This window comes from Anabrus simplex, chromosome 1 (genome assembly GCF_040414725.1).
Source record: "Anabrus simplex isolate iqAnaSimp1 chromosome 1, ASM4041472v1, whole genome shotgun sequence".
NCBI classification, from domain to species: Eukaryota; Metazoa; Arthropoda; class Insecta; order Orthoptera; family Tettigoniidae; genus Anabrus; species Anabrus simplex.
Window position 1 is genome coordinate 740,774,303 of NC_090265.1, and position 18,009 is coordinate 740,792,311.

Here is an 18,009-nt window from a genome sequence, read left to right on the forward strand (position 1 = left end):
CGACTGTAACTTTTTCCTTCACCATACAGGTTGCCCATCCCACATTTATTTTCTTTTTCTTTAACAGTATTTTCGATGGTTCCGTTGGCAATATTACGGTAGCATTCAGATTTTGCAAGTGATAAAAATCATTGCTATCCGTATTGAAGATACTGAATGTAGGATGCTAAAAGGTTAGTTTTTTCCACCTATTCAATACATATAAATTTTATAAATTAGGAATTTATTATTGATTCCACTTGAGACATGTTTCGCCCTTCATTGAGGGCATCATCAGTCAAAATATCACCTCAAGGTAAAAAATCAGGTAACTGGTTAGTAATTGACATGTACAAATTAATACATATTATTACTACAATTACAAAAATTAAGTATGGGAAATAGTTGTACAAAAGTGATGGTTGAACATATAGGTTTATAGATGAAAAGTCAGCACCAATGCCTAAAAATTAACATAGTAGAGTTCGGCAGTGGTGCTCTGGAGAAACAGTTGACGCAATCATAGGAAAATAAAAAGTTAAAAAATATTTACATTAAAACAATAAAGGGAGAAAAGGTATAGTGTTCGGCGTCAATGTTTGTAACCAAAAATTAATGTCAAAGGTTGGTAACTATACAGTATTTACATTGTTCAATTGAACAGTTGAGATAAAGTTTTAAAAAATATTTACATTATAACATTCAGCGTAAATGTTTGTAATAAAAACTAATGTCGATAGTTGGTAACTATATAGTAATTACATTATCTAATTGAATAGTTGAGAATTTACAAATATATACATAATTACACAAGGGCAGCTGGTGTGCAAGGATAAAAAAATTTTAGTACCAAGTGCGTCCTGATGTTTTAGAGGTTGGAAGAAGGAATTAGTAATGACATTTCAGAAATATGTAGAGCAGTTTATTTTAGTTAAAATCACCGGGGGTAGGGAAATATATCATAGCCAAATGAGGTTTTATAGGCATCAAGCTGGAAGTTCTTCAGTTGCAGTGCCGAGATCGGTACGGAGACTGGTCAGTGTGGATGGAGATTCATGGGTATTCCGTGCGTTTGAACGGCAACAATGGTGACAGTTATTAGTGGGTAATTGCTAGTTATATGGGTAATTGCTAATTATGAAAATGTTGCGGGTTGAAACTTCGCTTATTCTTTTAGTTGACTTCTGTAGCATCGAATGAGAATGTGAAGACATCGGTGTGAAATGCCGGTGAGACAAATTGTTATTGTTCCGTGGAATAAAGTATGGCGGACTTCGGGATGAAGTTATTGTTCTTTTCTGGTCTGGTGAGATAGAATAGAGTTGCTTGTGTTGTGAACTGCTGTGGAGAGATTAGAATGTATACGGCAACTGCAGAGTCAGAGCGTTAAAGCTGGGGTGGGGCATCTTCTCATTCTGACTGCGAAGAGGAGCTGTAGTGGCACGCCATATTTGTGCCGATGTGCGCTGGGTTCCGGCGTGTTGTTGAAAGTTGTATTGTATGCAGTGGAAGTTATCTGTAATTGAGATGTTAATAGTATTAGTTAGTGTGTAAGAAAGGTTTATGGTAAGTAATGAAGAGTGAATGTTATGTTACATACCTGATGTGTCGCTGAGAGGTAATTGATGATGAGTATTGGTGGACTAAGAAGGAGGCTCAGTCGGTAATACGCACATGCGGTTAGCAATGGCGGCGAGAGGGGTGGAGAGCTTTGGGGTGGGAGGGGCATGGGCGGAGTCATGCGCAAAGGTGAGCTGTCAGAATATGTTCAACCATCACTTTTGTACAACTATTTCCCATACTTAATTTTTGTAATTGTAGTAATAATATGTATTAATTTGTACATGTCAATTACTAACCAGTTACCTGATTTTTTACCTTGAGGTGATATTTTAACTGATGATGCCCTCAATGAAGGGCGAAACATGTCTCAAGTGGAATCAATAATAAATTCCTAATTTATAAAATTTATATGTATTGAATAGGTGGAAAAAACTAACCTTTTAGCATCCTACAAGCATTCAGATTTCCGAACCTCCCCGGTCTTACGGACGTAATATTGATCTGAGATTCTTCGACAGCAGCTTCTAAGGAGAGTGCTGCTCTGAGATAGTTTTCATTTAAATCCGGATCCATACCGTACACTAGAATTGTTGTCTCCTTCCTTTTTGTTGAAACCTCTATTTCCTTGACGTTTTTAATTATCTCACGTTGTAATACGTCAGCCTTTCCTTTGCCTTCTACAGTAAGTATAAGGTCATCCTTTGCTGTTTTCCTTATTCGTTTTATTTTAACGCCAATTTTTTCGATGTTTACTCCTTCCTTTACTGTTTTAAGCAATTCGGCGTACGTTTTTCCCGCAGCTTTGCACGTAACTGTTTCCTGAGTATTGTCATTTAAGGATTTCCTTTTTGATGTTAATCCCACAGAAACAGCCTGTTTTACCTGCGTTTTACCCGATTCCAAGCACCCTATTTCAATATCACTCTTACGAAACATCCATTCCAAGATTTTCCTTATATAATTCCGATCAAGGGTATCCGGGATAGTTATCAGCACCTTCTTTCTTGCATGAGTCTCAGTTATCTCTCTCCAGTGGGTGAGACATGAATACAGGCTCTGCAGGTCATTTACTCCATCTTGATTAAATGAATATGGTATTACATATACATATCGCAGCTTCTCCCGCTCTCCTCCTCGACTCGTGTAGGTTTGCGTAACAGTGCGCAGGAATTCCGTCTTACCTTCCTCCAGATTAGAGTTCAGCAAGTTAGAGATTTCTGTATGCATATTCTTCATGCTTCTCATAATTCCATCCTCCTCTGTAAGATGTTTGGGATTTACAACCATTGATGTATCCCAATCAGTCAATTTCCCTATATTTCCGGAGATGACGTGCGTGTTACTGTAAACACAGTCAGGCCATTCCTTATCCAATAGCTTCTCAAACTCGTCAAAGCATGTAGCTTCCAAGAGGGTCTGCTCTATATCTAGCACTCTGTCACTGAATTGTGCCTGTGTCCCAACATCACGGGTTATTTTCTTACTGGAGGTAGTGCCCTGTTCCAAATCACTCCTAGCCTTTGGATCTTCATTCACATTAAATTGTTCCCATTCCCACGAATGACTACGGATTATTTCTGCCATTTGTCCCATTTCTTTAATACCTTTCTTTATCTCCGCTTTTGTATTGGGAGTCATCTTAACTAATGCTAATAAGTCTTCACTATGCTTGACTAACTTATCAATTTCTAGTCGCATCTCTTCTAATCCTACTCTTTGGTTTATAGTCTTCGTACTCTGTAGTTCCATGGTTACGTCCAGCTCCTCATCCGACATAGTATCTGTTTGGTTTTCTACATCTATTTCAACCTCTTTGGATTTGACATTTCTATTCTCAGTACCTCTACTCTCTTTTCTCTTTGAAAACATAACCTTAAATCATTTAAAGCAATATAAATGGCCTATTTACCTTGTCAGAAAAGGGATGCCTCTTTAGCTCTTCAAAGAGAGATAATACCGCGTTCTGAAGGGCAGCACTTCCACTTATAATCGCAATATATTTTAACCATACACAGCCTTTAAAAACACCACTTAATTAAGCAAATACGCGGAGCACTAAACAACACCAGCCATTCAATAGCAGCACGCGAGTAGTAGTAGTAGTAGTAGTAGTAGTAGTAGTAGTAGTAGTAGTAGTAGTAGTAGAACAACAATTAGGGCTATTCCAAATTATAGCACCACAATTCACTAAATAACTCAAAATTCAACCCTGAAAAGAGCTGTTTCTTAATAAAAGTGTCTTCCTCTTAATTTTTATTAAGTTCTATATTCATTTTATTCCAAATTAGCAGTGAAGAGGAGGTTTCTCCTCTGGCTTGAGGGAAAATTTGCCTCCAAGTCATATCGATTTTTCCACCACCACTGTAATGAATTGATACTTTCTAACTCATCGGGTATTCCTACGAAACAGATTAGTAAAAGGGCATCGTTTTTGCCTTGCGAATCGCCACTATGTGACTGCCTCCCTGCCGAAAAGGGACGAAGAGTGTTCACGGCTCACGGCAGTCTGCGGTTTGGTCAATCCAGCTCTGGAACTTTGGACTGGTAGATCAGCAGCTTAGTCCTGTTCATTAAAAGTGAGAGAATGTGTGGTTTTTCATTTGATCGAGTATTTCATATGAAAGCATTGCTTTTTTCGCACCATTCCTACTGACGTCATTTTAACGCATGTTCGTTTCAGTTGGGAAAACCACTAAGACAGTCTTTCTGAGGACGTAAAAAGGCAGGTGGAGAGCGAGTGTCTACCATTATAATGAAAACTCCCAAACCTGATTGTGACTGATGGTATGCAAGTGGGTTTACCATTACAGTGAAAATTCCCTAACTCGGTCTTCATATGAGAAAAGATGTTTGGTGACATCCCCGTCATGTTTCTAGGGTAACATTAAGAGCAATGCAATTTCATACAATCTTGCTCACAACGTGTACAGTACCTAACCTACAATTCAGTATACAATGTAGAATTCCGTATCGAAGCACGGGTACATCAGCTAGTAATGAATAAGCATACATTTTTAACCCCTAGAAAAAACATGCAAATGCAAACTTCTGAGCCCTATTCATAATATACGAAACATGTACCACTTTTAACCAATAAGTTGCCTTAAGCAATTTAGTGTATCGAAAAGGTAGAAAGAAAAAAAAAACGTAGTTGTGAAGGCCTATGGTAACGACTTATGTGACGTCACTGATGGAACACTTTCTATTTCAACACACTCTGTTTATACAAATCCACAGCCTCAGCATCTTTGGTGACCAAAGCTACGGTAATGACTAATGTGACATCACTGACGGTACACTTTCTATTTAAACTCACTCTGTTTTTACAAATCCATAACTGCAGAATCTTTGGTGACTAAGGCCTATGGTAATACCTAATGTTATAATAGTTGTAAATAATAATAATATGTAAAATAAACACCTAATGTGACGTCACTGACCGTACACTTTGTTTTTCATCACACACTGTTTATATAAATCCATAGCCTCAGCATCTTTGGTGAGTACACTTTCTATTTCAACACACTCCATTTATAGAAATCCACAGCCACAGCATCTTTGGTGACGAGGTCTGCGATAACGACTAATATGACATCACTGATGGTACACTTTCTATTTATACAAATCCACACCTGCAGGATCTTTGGCGAGTACACTTTCTATTTCATTATGCTCTGTTTATACAAATCCACAGCTGCAGCATCTTTGTTGACCAAGGTCTACAGTAACGACTAATGTGACATCACTGACAGTACACTTTCTACTACAACACACACTATTTATACAAATCCACAGTCGCAGCATCTTTGGCGACCAGGGCCAACAGTAACGACTAATGTGACATCACTGGCAGTACACTTTCTATTTTTTACATGCTCTGTTTATACAAATCCACAGCTGCAGCATCTTTGACGACCAAGGCCTACGGTAATGACTAATGTGACGTTACTGACGGTACTCTTTCTATTTTAACACTATTTATACAAATCCACAGTCGCAGCACCTATGGCGACCAGGGCCAACGGTAACGACTAATGTGACGTCGGTGACGGTACACTTTCTCTTTCAACACACTATTTGCACAAATCCACAGACTCAGCATCTCTGGTGACCAAGGCCAATGGTAACGACTAATGTGACGTTACTGACGGTACACTTTAACTATTTCAATGCAGTCTATTTATACAAATCCACAGCCGCAGCATCTTTGGCGACCAAGGCCTACGGTAATGACTTATGTGACGTCACTGACGGAACACTTTCTATTTCAACACACACTGTTTATACAAATCCGCAGCCTCAGCATCTTTGGTGACCGAGGTGTACAGTAATGACTAATGTGATGCCACTGACGGTACACTTTCTATTTAAACACACTCTGTTTTTACAAATCCACAGCCTCAGCATCTTTGGTGACCAAGGCCTATGGTAATGCCTAATGTTATAATAGTCGTAAATAAGAAACAATAACATGTAAACATGTATAACATGTAAAATAAACACCTAATGTGACGTCACTGATGGTACACTTTGTATTTCATCACATACTGTTTATACAAATCCACAGCCTCAGCATCTTTGGTGAGTACACTGTCTATTTCAACAAACACTATTTATAGTAATCCACAGCCACATCATCTTTGGTGACCAAGGTCTACAGTAACGACTAATGTGACGTCACTGACGGTACACTTCCTATTTATACAAATCCACGGCCGCATTATCTTTGGCGAGTACACTTTCAATTTCAATACGCTCTATTTATACAAATCTATAGCCGCAGCATGTAAAATAAACACCTAATGTGACATCACTGACGGTACACTTTCTATTTATACAAATCCACAGCCACAGGATCTTTGGCGAGTACACTTTCTATTTCAGTACGCTCAATTTTGTATTGATATTTTATACTAGGTTTTCATCGAGTGAAACTCATTATTTTACATTTATTAATATTGAAAGGCAGGTTATTATCTTTGGTGCACTTATTTAGTTCGTTCAAGTCCCTTTGAAGTTTGATGCAGTCATAATCACTTCAGATCAATTTAAGTAACTTTACATCGTCGGCAATCAATAGGACTTGAAAAAATGTTATTCTTTCGGGGAGGTCTTTCAAAAACAATAAAAATTATAATGGCCCCAAATTCGATCCTTGTGGAACTCCTGAATGGGGGTGAACTTACTAGATAGGTGCATTTTATACGTTACGACCCAACTCGGTCATTTTGACTTTAGTGTTGTTATTCATTTTTCTTCTCCCTAGTCTTTCTTTCTCCATTTGTTCAACTTGGTACTTTATGCGTGTTTGGCTCAATTTTATGGCTGATTGCCCTTATGGAGTGATGTATGGTTGGTAGTGTGTTGATAGGGAGATGTGTATTAAGGCAAACACAAACACCCAGAATCGAAACCAGGGCCCTCTGAACCGAAGTACGCTGTGACGAGTGCATGGCTTCTGAAACCAGTGGAATGCTCTTAACTATACACACTTTTGTTCAATGTTGCTAAAAAAAATGCTTAAGAAGAGGTACAACTCTGTAGGTTATTAAAGAGTACGGGAAATATCATTCTTGTCCACTGAAACTGAGCTGGAGTTACGTATATTCACTGGCAGATATATTTGGAAGATGATGAAAATGATGGTGACAGTGTACTTCAGGATCGAGACTCACACAGCGCCTTATGCCCATAACTGAAGGCTCCACCGTAACAAATTTATAATAAATTCAAAAATATCTCCTTTAGAAACCTGATCGAAAAGACCATGTGCGACTTGACAAGCGGCTCTTTTTTCCATGGCTGTTGCTCTTGTTGTTGACTTACTAATTGCAGCAGTAATGCCGTCCAGCAGAAATGAGGAGATAAAGCACTCCTCAGTGTAATGAGCTTGCAACTCAGTGATGTTACAGCATTTAAGGCCTAGGCTTTTCAACCTTCTCTTTTATGATTCCTTCCTCTGCCTTTCTTCCAGTGATCATTCCTTCACATTTTTCTTCTCAGTTTGATAGTTGTTTATAACTACTACTATACACAGAAATGTAAAAAATATGCAAAAAGAAATGAACAAAATCAAATAAATTGTGTTGTTGGAGCTAACTTCTGGCTGTTACACTATATAAGGAAAGTTGTCCTAAGATATTCTTGTGTGAAGTTCCTACATCTATCAATGAAGAAAGAAAATATCCTTTTAACATTGCATGATGTCAGACGTTCACATGAAAAAAAAATATTTTCATGAATTCCTCTTCTGTTGCAGTTTCTTTGCTACTTTGTCAGATTGTTTTGTACCCAGGATTTTTATTTTATGTTTGACTGTGCTTATCAAATACAATTTTAGCAATATCATGAGTAGGGGTATTTCATTTGCCATGACAAAGAATAGTGCAGTGTATTCAAAACTTTAAGGAAGAAAACAACAACGCAGTTCAAACTGGTAGAAGAACAAAATAACTCGGAAATATGTCTAGTTGACCTTGTTCTTCCTCTCCGTTTGTCTCCTTCACAATGTTATCGCTATCCATTATGATCTGTGATTCTTAGTCCAGTTACATTTTGAAACCATGAGGCACACAGGCAGTATTCAGGAAAGTAAAGCTGAACATGTGTTGCAGGTCCCTCCCAGCTGCGTTTCAACGTGAAGTGTTGGCTCGCTGTTTCATCAACACGTCGCGACAGCAGGACGGGCACATCCTCGACGACATGCTTAATGAAGGAATCTCAGAAGATCGTTTAGTGAACATATTAGCCCAGAGTTTACCTCGAATAATTCCCAACGTTATCCTTAATAAACGTGAGGTAAGTGTATGGTCATAATGAAGGGGAGGGGAGGAATAGATTATCAGAAAAGACAGATATTCCATTCCTCTTGTTCTTATTGGATAGTTATATTCTTTTGTTTTTGTTATAGTAGAAGCCATTTTCCTTTCTTAGTTTTGACTTAGTTAATACTCATTCTGTAGGCTTTTGAGGGACGTGAAGTTCCCGTGCCAATCTCACAATCCTCTTCCATCCTTTTCGATCTTGAGCATGCTCTATCCCGTTATCAATTTGGAGGGTCCGGCATATCTTGTAGATCTCCTTCTTCCAGGTGCTTTGGGATCTTCCTGAAGGTCTTTTCCCGTTAAGATATCCCTTGTATAGATCTACTGGTGCTCTGTTATCCTGCATCCTCAGTACATGTCCAGCCCAGCGCAATCTGTTGGATTCTATCAATCAGTCAATATCAATCAATACTGATCTGCATTTAGGGCAGTCGCCCAGGTGACAGATTCCCTATCTGTTGCTTTCCTAGCCATTTCCGAAATGATTTCAAAGAAATTGGAAATTTATTGAACATCTCCCTTGGTAAATTATTCCAATCCCTAACTCCCCTTCCTATAAATGAATATTTGCCCCAGTTTGTCCTCTTGAATTCCAACTTTATCTTCATATTGTGATCTTTCCTACTTTTATAAACGCCATTCAAACCTATTCGTCTACTAATGTCATTCCACGCCATCTCTCCGCTGAATGCTCGGAACATACCCCTTATGATGATATAGATGTTGATTCCCATAGGGAATCTGAAATATTTGTCCTGAATGAGTAAATTTATTATACCAATATAAATGGTCCGTTATTGGACATTATAAATTTTCCAGCTAACTCATTCTTGGTTGCCAGCATTTCGCCCTCATGTGCTAGGGTGGGCTCATCAGTTGGTACCTGGAAGGATTACAACAACTATCAAGGTATCTCATTGATTAGTATACCAGGCAAAGTATTCACTGGTATCTTGGAAGAGAGGGTGCGATCAGTCGTTGAGAGGAAGTTGGATGAAAACCAGTGTGGTTTCAGACCACAGAGAGGCTTCCAGGATCAGATTTTCAGTATGCGCCAGGTAATTGAAAAATGCTACGAGAGGAATAGGCAGTTGTGTTTATGTTTCATAGGTCTACAGAAAGCATATGACAGGGTACCGAGGGAAAAGATGTTCGCCATACTGGGGGACTATGGAATTAAAGGTAGATTATTAAAAATATTGAAAATAGGTGCAATGAGTATGATATAAAAATTAACCTCTCGAAGACTAAATTGATGTCAGTAGGTAAGAAATTCAACAAAATTGAATGTTAGATTGGTGATACAAAGCTGGAACAGGTCGATAATTTCAAGTATTTAGTCTGTGTGTTCTCCCAGGATGGTAATATAGTAAGTGAGATTGAATCAAGGTGTCGTAAAGCTAATGCAGTGAGCTCGCAGTTGCGATCAGCAGTTTTCTGTAAGAAGGAAGTCAGTTCCCAGACGAAACTATCTTTAAATCGGTCTGTTTTCAGACCAGCTTTGCTTTACGGGAGCAAAAGCTGGGTGGACTCAGGATATCTTATTCATAAGTTAGAAGTAACAGACATGAAAGTATGATTGCTGGTACAAACAGGTGGGAACAATGGCAGGAGGGTACTCGGAATTAGGAGATAAAGGCTAATTTAGGAATGAACTCGATGGATGAAGCTGTACGCATAAACCGTCTTCGGTGGTGGGGTCATGTGAGGCGAATGGAGGAGGATAGGTTACCTAGAAGAATAATGGACTCTGCTATGGAGGGTAAGAGAAGTAGAGGTAGACCAAGACAACGATGGTTAGACTCTGTTTCTAATGATTTAAAGATAAGAGGTATAGAAGTAAATGAGGCCACAACACTAGTTGCAAATCAAGGATTGTGGTGACGTTTAGTAAATTCACAGAGGCTTGCAGACTGAACGCTGAAAGGCATAACAGGCTATAATGATGATGTATGTATGTATGTAGGCCTATGTTTAAGGTCTTTCAGCACATCTGTATTTCTTTTGTGTTCCCACTTAGTGACTCCTGCTGTTCGTCGCATGTATTTCATTTCAGCTGTAGTTATTCTTCTCTCATCGCATTTCCTCAGGGTCCACACTTCACTTACATAGCAAAGTACAGGTCTTGCCAAGGTTTTGTAGATTCTTGTATGGGTGTGTTTTTGAACTAATAATGGTCTAAAAACTTTATTGATGATTCCCAAACGTCTGTTGAATTTGGAGATTTTCTCGGGTATGTCCAGTTCTTCAAAGAAAGTTTGTAGCCGAGGTATTTAAAATCATTTACTTTTTCCAAAATGTTGTTATATAAGCAGATCTTGCTTCTTACTGGTTCCTTGCCACAGAAAGCCATTAGTTTCTTCAGGGGATATTTCCATTGAGTACTTTTCTGAGACTAGGTTTAGGTTATGCATTGAACACTGTAAATCATCTTCTCAGGTGGCGACCAGCACTAAGTCATCTGCAAATAATATTGTGTCCGGCTGTAGATTTCTGTTAATGTGGATGGAACCATGTCTTATTTCTCTAAATTCTCATATGAGCATTCATATAGATTATGAACAGGAGAGGGGAAAGACCGCAACCCTGTCTTACTCCTGTGTTATTGTTTTCCACTCTGATAATTTATCGTTGACCTTTATGGAAATCAGGTTATGTTTGTTGTAGGGTGTGGTCAGATATTAAAATATTAAGTAGGGTATTGCGGTTTACTTTGTCGAAAGCTTTTTTGAAGTCCACAAAGGCAATATGTGTTTCTACGTTTAATTCCCTGTGTTTTTCTTGAAGGATTTTCATTGTGAAATAGCCATCGCTGCAAAATCTTCCCTTTCTGAATCCAAATTGTTCCTCTCCCAGAATATTCTCATAGTGTTTGTACAGTTTATTTTTAATGATGATGGCGTATATTTTACAACCAGAATTTAATAAGTATATGCTTCTGTAGTTTCCACAATCATTTTTGTCACCTTTCTTGAAAACGGGTATAATTATTGCTTTATTCCAGTTTTCAGGTGGGTTTTCTCCTTTCCAAATTCTATTTAGGAACTGAGTGAAAAGATTCGCATGAATATTTGAGTAACTCTATATTTAAGCCATCTTCCCCAGGTGTTTTATTGAACATTAGTGTTTTCAGGACTGCAACTAGTTCTGCCATTTGAAACATGCTAATATGGCATGTTCATTAAATTGATGTTTTCTATATTGCAAAGAACTTGTGTCAGCCTCATCTCAATTGACTTATGTATTTCCATGATTGTACCCTGGTCGTGTGCATGGAGGATCGTTCTTTCAGCGAGACCTTTGTCTTATCTCTTTGGAGTGAATCTTTGCATTGTTATGAGTGCTGAATATAAAGATGGAGCCCTCGCAGATTGGAGCCGCGTTCTTATGTTATAAATGGGTTTATAACAGATTCAAACATGACCCATACTACCGTGCTTCTTATTATTTAAATTACTGATATGGCAGGTACGTTAATCTTTATTTTAACCATGCTTTTACGGTGTTTGTAAGACATTCTTCACTATCATGCATAGCTGATTGATATGCGTCCTTGTACTCAGAGCGAGAATGCGTTGTCTGTTGTTGACGTGATAGCATTGTGTTCGTGGCTGGGTCTCTGATTGATTTATTTTGGTGCACTGCATTGTAAAATACTTTGCCATCGTATGAATGTATGCCCTGCGTCTCGGCTCGGAGATCCATTTCGGGTCGTACGGAGTGCATAAGTGATGGGCTTATGCGTGACCGTTAGGTCACTAATATGTTGCTGCTAATTGCCTGAGCTGTGTACGCTCTCCCTAACATATGTGAGACCCCATATTTGTGATCAAGTGAGTCACATTATACGACTTTGTGTTCAACTTATTTGCCGGTGCAACTGCTCGTATCATTTGCCGATGCTGGCAGTGTATGTGTTTGTTTGCGTGTGTGGGCGTGTGAAAGGAGAGTAAGGATGAGGTATCAATCAGTTTATTAAATATTTTAATCTTTTCTGGACCTCATGCTTGTCGTGGGTAGGGTTATTCTTGTTTTGCCTTGGTGTCCGTCCTGGCCGTTTGCTGACCTGGAGGCCACCATGTTGTTTATTTTCATTTGGGCTATGCGCTTACCTGTGCTTCTCTTTGGTTTTGAACTTTAATTCTTTGGTCCAGAGATGCTGCTCTCTGTGCTAAGATGTGATCTTGTGTGTTTATGTTTCTCTGGGTTTATTGTTTACTATTCTTTTTCTGCTCCTCGCTACATGGGGAATTATGATGTGTAGTAATTGTTGAGACGATGTGGAAGTAATAATAGACGCGTGGGCTTGGAATTTCATTATGCTCACTGAAAGAATGATCGAATTAATCCGTGTGGATTGTAATTGCATCACGGTATTATGTAGTGAGACTACTGTTGAAAAGGTGAGTGTGTTGTATTAATAATTTCAAGTGTTTTGAAAAGAAAAGATGTGGTCACACATCAATGATATGATCTCCAGTTGGATGGGTATTGAACGTGTATGTATTATCTCTTTTTGTTTGCTGGCTTCATTTCTTATTTGTTCCTTTTTTTGAATTTTCTAATATTTTCAATAAACCCTCATTTGAATTTGTTTTTTACTGTTAGTAGTCTTAGTGTTTATCCCATACTGCGTTGAACTGAGGGACATTTACAGTTCAGGGCTGTGTCATTAGCCTTTCCTGGTTGGGGTCCACGCCTTGATTCTCCCATTGTGCGTATCATTATATGTGTTCGATGTGTGGATTGTCTGAGTGAAGTGTCTGAATAGGTGAGACGTTCTGTGACCATACATTTTGAAAGTGATTTGACCAAGTGTTGCAGGAGATTGTGTTAATTCTGAGTGTGTCTTTAGTTTTCCTATTTAAATTTTTCAAAATTTTGTAAGTCTGTGGTTGAGGTCTGGTTATGTCATTTTCTAAATGAGATACAAAGTCTTCCCAGTTCCTCTATGGTATTAGCGCACTTCTCTCTTTGCAATTGCTCGCTTTCTGTGGTATTTAATTTTGTCCTCATCTTTCTTAGTCCATAAGTACTTCCTGTAGGCCTTCTGTTTGTCTTTGATAGTTTCTTTGATGTTTTCATCCCATATTCTGAGTCCCCTGTTCCTCTGCCATTTCGTTTCGGTGCCAAGCCTTTTTTTGGCTGCTTGTTTGAAGATGGTTGTGTTAGGTCTTTCCATTCCTCTTCAGCATTTTCTGTTGTTGGAGTTGATTGCGTTAATTCAGCTAGTTGTTGTTGGTAGAGCCATCTAATACTAGGATCATGAAAAAGTTGTACTTTGTAGAGAGAGGTTGTATTTGATTTTGTTGGTTTCTTCATCTTGCTGTGCCATCGAGGTTTTATTCTAATGGGACAAATTAATAGGTAGTTATCTGTTTCTAATTCTGGGCCTCGAAAAACTCTTGTATCTAAAATCATCTCTGCTACTTTGATATTGCAAATAGCATTATCTAGTATTGATTTCGAGCCTCTTGCAGAATGAAACTTCAAAGTTACCTACTTTAATGTTCCTTTCAAAGTACTAGTAGCAATTTTTCCTGATACCCATTATACAAACGAGGTGGCAAATAGAGTGCGGAAGAACTCTCACTTTTACCAGCAAGTACGAGCACTCCTCTAGGATCCCAAGGTACCAACAAAATGAAAGCTGGTGATGTTCAATCAGTATTTCATACCAATACCTATGGTATCGAAACCTCCAACCTCACTAGGACTCATCGAGCTTGCAGGCATCTCGAATGAAGTTCCTTAGATCCACAATTCAAACAATAAAACTGGACAAGTTAAGGAATGATGTGGTTAGAAAGGAAGCTGGTATTGAGACATCATTGTTAGCATGTCCAGACTTAGGTGGTTTTGGCATGTGATGAGGATGAAGCCAACAAGGACAGCGTTTGTTAATTTGGAGAGGCATGTGGCAGGAAAACTGATGGTGGGAAGACCAAGAACCCACTGGATGGACATCGTATATAGAGATGAGGGAAGGACACTGGAGGACATTGTTAACTAGCCTGAATGGATGAGGCTGACCAACAGTACCCAGGAAACTGGAACTATAAAATGATGATGATGATGATGATGATGATGATGATGATGATGATTGTAGTTATTACTACAAAATATAAAACGTGAAAACATAAAAAAAGAAGCATTAAATTGGCACAGGTACACGAACATGTGTTCATCAAGTGACTTCAAACAGTTCCTGCCCACTTCAAGAGCATTTGAATTAGCTTAAGTCAAATCATTCATTGTACATCTGGATAGGTACAACAGACAGCATAAGAGATGCTGTGTTGTTTGAAATTCGCCCCAGTCATACTGAACTGTCTTAGTTGGAAAATATCACTTATATATACACTGCCGGAAAAATTAATAGCAACTTCGTGAATTTTCTCCTCATATCAAACTAGATTGTCCCTTGTTCTTGCAACTTCATCTCACTGTCTGTTCTTCCGGATTGGCCAGTTCTCTGTGATGATGAAGATGTGGATGACCTATTCCAATTCTCCAGAGTAAAATAATGCCTAAGAATGAAGTAATACCAATATAAATCTGATAGCCAAGCAGGCATCAATTTTTGGTAAAGAGACAAAGTCTCTCATAGTACATTGGCACTGCCAGTGGCTCCAAGTAGCCTACGCAGTGGCCTCCACGGTATGCACTAGCCAGCGTCTTGGTAGGTGTGCTAGGTACCAACTGATGAGCCCAACCTAGCATACGAGGGCGAAACGCTGGCAACCAGGAATGAGTTAGCTGGAAAATTTATAATGTCCAATAACGGACCATTTATATTGGTATTATAAATTTACTCATTCGGGACAATTATTTCAGATCCCTATGGGAATCAACATCTATATCGTCTATATCATCTATATCATAAGATTGAAGTGTCGTCTTCTTGGTCCATAAATTGCATGGCTGTTTCTGCTAATTGATAGTTTGCAGGGCACACTGGAAGTGCCAGCTGAGCTTGTGTGCATCCGTCCTCCAACCCCACAGAAACTCCTTACTCCATGTCCTCTCAGTTTGAAGGTCCTGAAAAAATTCTGTACAGGTAAACGTACATCTCAATTTGTAAGACCCCGATTTTGAGGGCATCAACGATATAAATAACCAACTTGTACAAAAACCAACAATTAAAAAGTTTCAAGAAAAGCCTTTCTTCCGCTTCTCGGGAAAATGTCGATCTAGTATCGACGCACTCATATTTACAGAGGTTCCGACACCTGCACGGCTTTCTTAATGGAGGGGAACATTATCTTATGGTACTAACGTTCTTATTTTCGTTTTCATGACTACCTAACTCGGAAGAATTCACTACCATTACGGAAAACATATTCATGATTACTTGTAGGCCTAGGAACTCGCTCATTCGCTTCGTATGAGAGACTTTTTTTTTGGTCGCTGGATAGAATCATACTTAAGTTCTGGCCATTTACACAAAAGATAGAGAAATATACGTACCCCCAAATCTTAAAGTACCTTGTTTGAAGACTTAACATGAACAGTAAATTGATTTTGTGTTACTTAATCACAACTGAACACCGTCCTCTTTTATCACACATTTCTTCTGTATTTAAGCTATGTGGGCTTTCTTTCTATTGAACAGAAGCATCACAACTATACTTTAGTACCTGTGAATGTTGAAACATAAGCATTTTAAACCATATTAATATTGACACAGTTTTAAAACTCTATTTACACTGATGAGTACAGCGGAGGGAGCTTTTTGCCTAACAGCTGAGATTTCAACATGCTCTGCTCACAGCAGTGATTCTCTCACAGACGGTGGTGCCAGTGCTGCCTCTAGTGTATTATTTACTAACTCTATGGTCTCATTGATAGCTCCTCCATTACACACAAATAGGCCAGCCATGCTGCAAGGCATGCAGTTCATACAGAATCTTATGGGCGACTCTTAGCCACGTATCGGAGAAAGCTGTAGTTAACTGCGCTCTCTCACGCTTTCAACCTGATGTTCTGTCGTTCACAGATCCTAACAAGGTTGCCACATCACCAGTATCTGAATGGGTATTGATCTTTAGCTCGCTAACAACACTCATTATGAAGGATGGAACTACTCATCGATGTATATTATATCTTTCATTCTGGTGGTTTTGCAGCTCTGGAGATCGTGTTATGAAGCTGCTCCTGTAGTGAGCTGTCCTATTTAGTGGTGAAAAACTAAGGTACAACCTGTTTCCAAAATATCTAGGAGTCACCTTGGACAGGACTCTGTGCTACAAGGATATCTAATCAAACTCTCTCATAAAATTGTAGAAGGGATAACATCCTACACAAGCTTTGTGGCAGTTCCTATTATAGAGCCTCGACTGACTACGTGCGATTAACAAGTATCATTCTGGTGTAGCTGGAGAGTGCGCATGTACATAAAGTAGATACCACGCTGAATGATACCATTCGTTGCATAACTGGTACTGTGAATTCAATCTCCTGCCATTGGTTACCCGCACTCAGTCACATCCCATCACCCCATCTAAGGAGAAGGGAAGCACTGTTGAGAAAAGCAAAGATGATCTGGTTATCTCCCTCAATTCCAATTCACCAGGATTTTTGTTACCCACCGCCACAATGACTTTGATCTAGGAGATCGGCAAATGTACTGGCTGGTCAATTAATGACCTAAATCATTGTTGGCAGGATGAATGGTCAAATGCAACATCTGGAACTAGTGCTTATGTGTTAAACCCAGCAAAGAAAATGAAGGGTTTCCACCTACACTACCAAGAAAATTATGGTGTCACCTCGACCTATCATCGCATCATCGCTGCAAATATTTGTGCCATAAGTGGTGGTGGAAAGGTATTAGGAATATGGAAATGATATGGTAGTAATGTTTCTAGATATTGAAAAGGCATGTGACGGTGTCCCAAGGAATTTGGTATGGAAAACATTGAAAGAGGCACAGAGAGGGAATGAAACAATGCAGATGGTAATAGCAGTGTATTAAAATTGCGAAAGCTGTGTTAGAACCAAAGTGGGTCAAACTGAATGGTTCAGAGTTGAGACAGGGTTAAGACAGGGAATTGTATTGTCTCCCTTACTCTTCGTTATCATCATGGATAGAATTCTACATAATATCAAGGAGAAGATGATGGGCGAGCAAGTAAAGTCTATGCTCTTTGCTGATGACATTGTAGTCAGGGGAGATAATGAAGAGGAAGTACAAACACAAGTTGATTTATGGAATGAGGAGATAAGAAATTTTGAATGAAGATTAGTACTGCGAAAAGTAAGATTTTGATCATAAGAGATAACAGAAAATCCAGGGGAGTGATAAAAATAGGAAATGAACCTCTTGAAGTAGTGAAAATGTTTAAATATTTGGGCAGCATGATATCACAAGATGGAAATTTGGATGGAGAAATTGATTTAGGAATACAGCAGTCTGCAAGTTTCTACTAGTGTGTGAGAGAAGATGTGACAATGAAGTGCAAGAAGGTTTTATACCCGTCCCATTATAAACTTATACTGTCCTATGCTTCAGCAGCCTGGACGTTAACTAAGCAGAACCAAAGTAAGATACAAGCAGCTGAAATGAGGTTCTTGAGGAGCATACAGGGAAAGACAAGACAAGATAGAATACAAAATGAGGAAATAAGGAGAAGCTAGGGAG

General features: G+C 38.8%; 1 protein-coding gene across 1 annotated transcript in view; it reads left to right on the top strand.

Moving 5' to 3' along the window:
• Positions 1-18,009, top strand: part of LOC136857459 (RAB11-binding protein RELCH homolog) — a 398,727-nt gene that overhangs the window by 133,504 nt on the left and 247,214 nt on the right. The window contains exon 6 of the mRNA XM_067136130.2: positions 8,157-8,340. Within this exon, the coding sequence (XP_066992231.2) occupies positions 8,157-8,340 (184 nt within the window). The remainder of the gene's footprint in view (positions 1-8,156; positions 8,341-18,009) is intronic.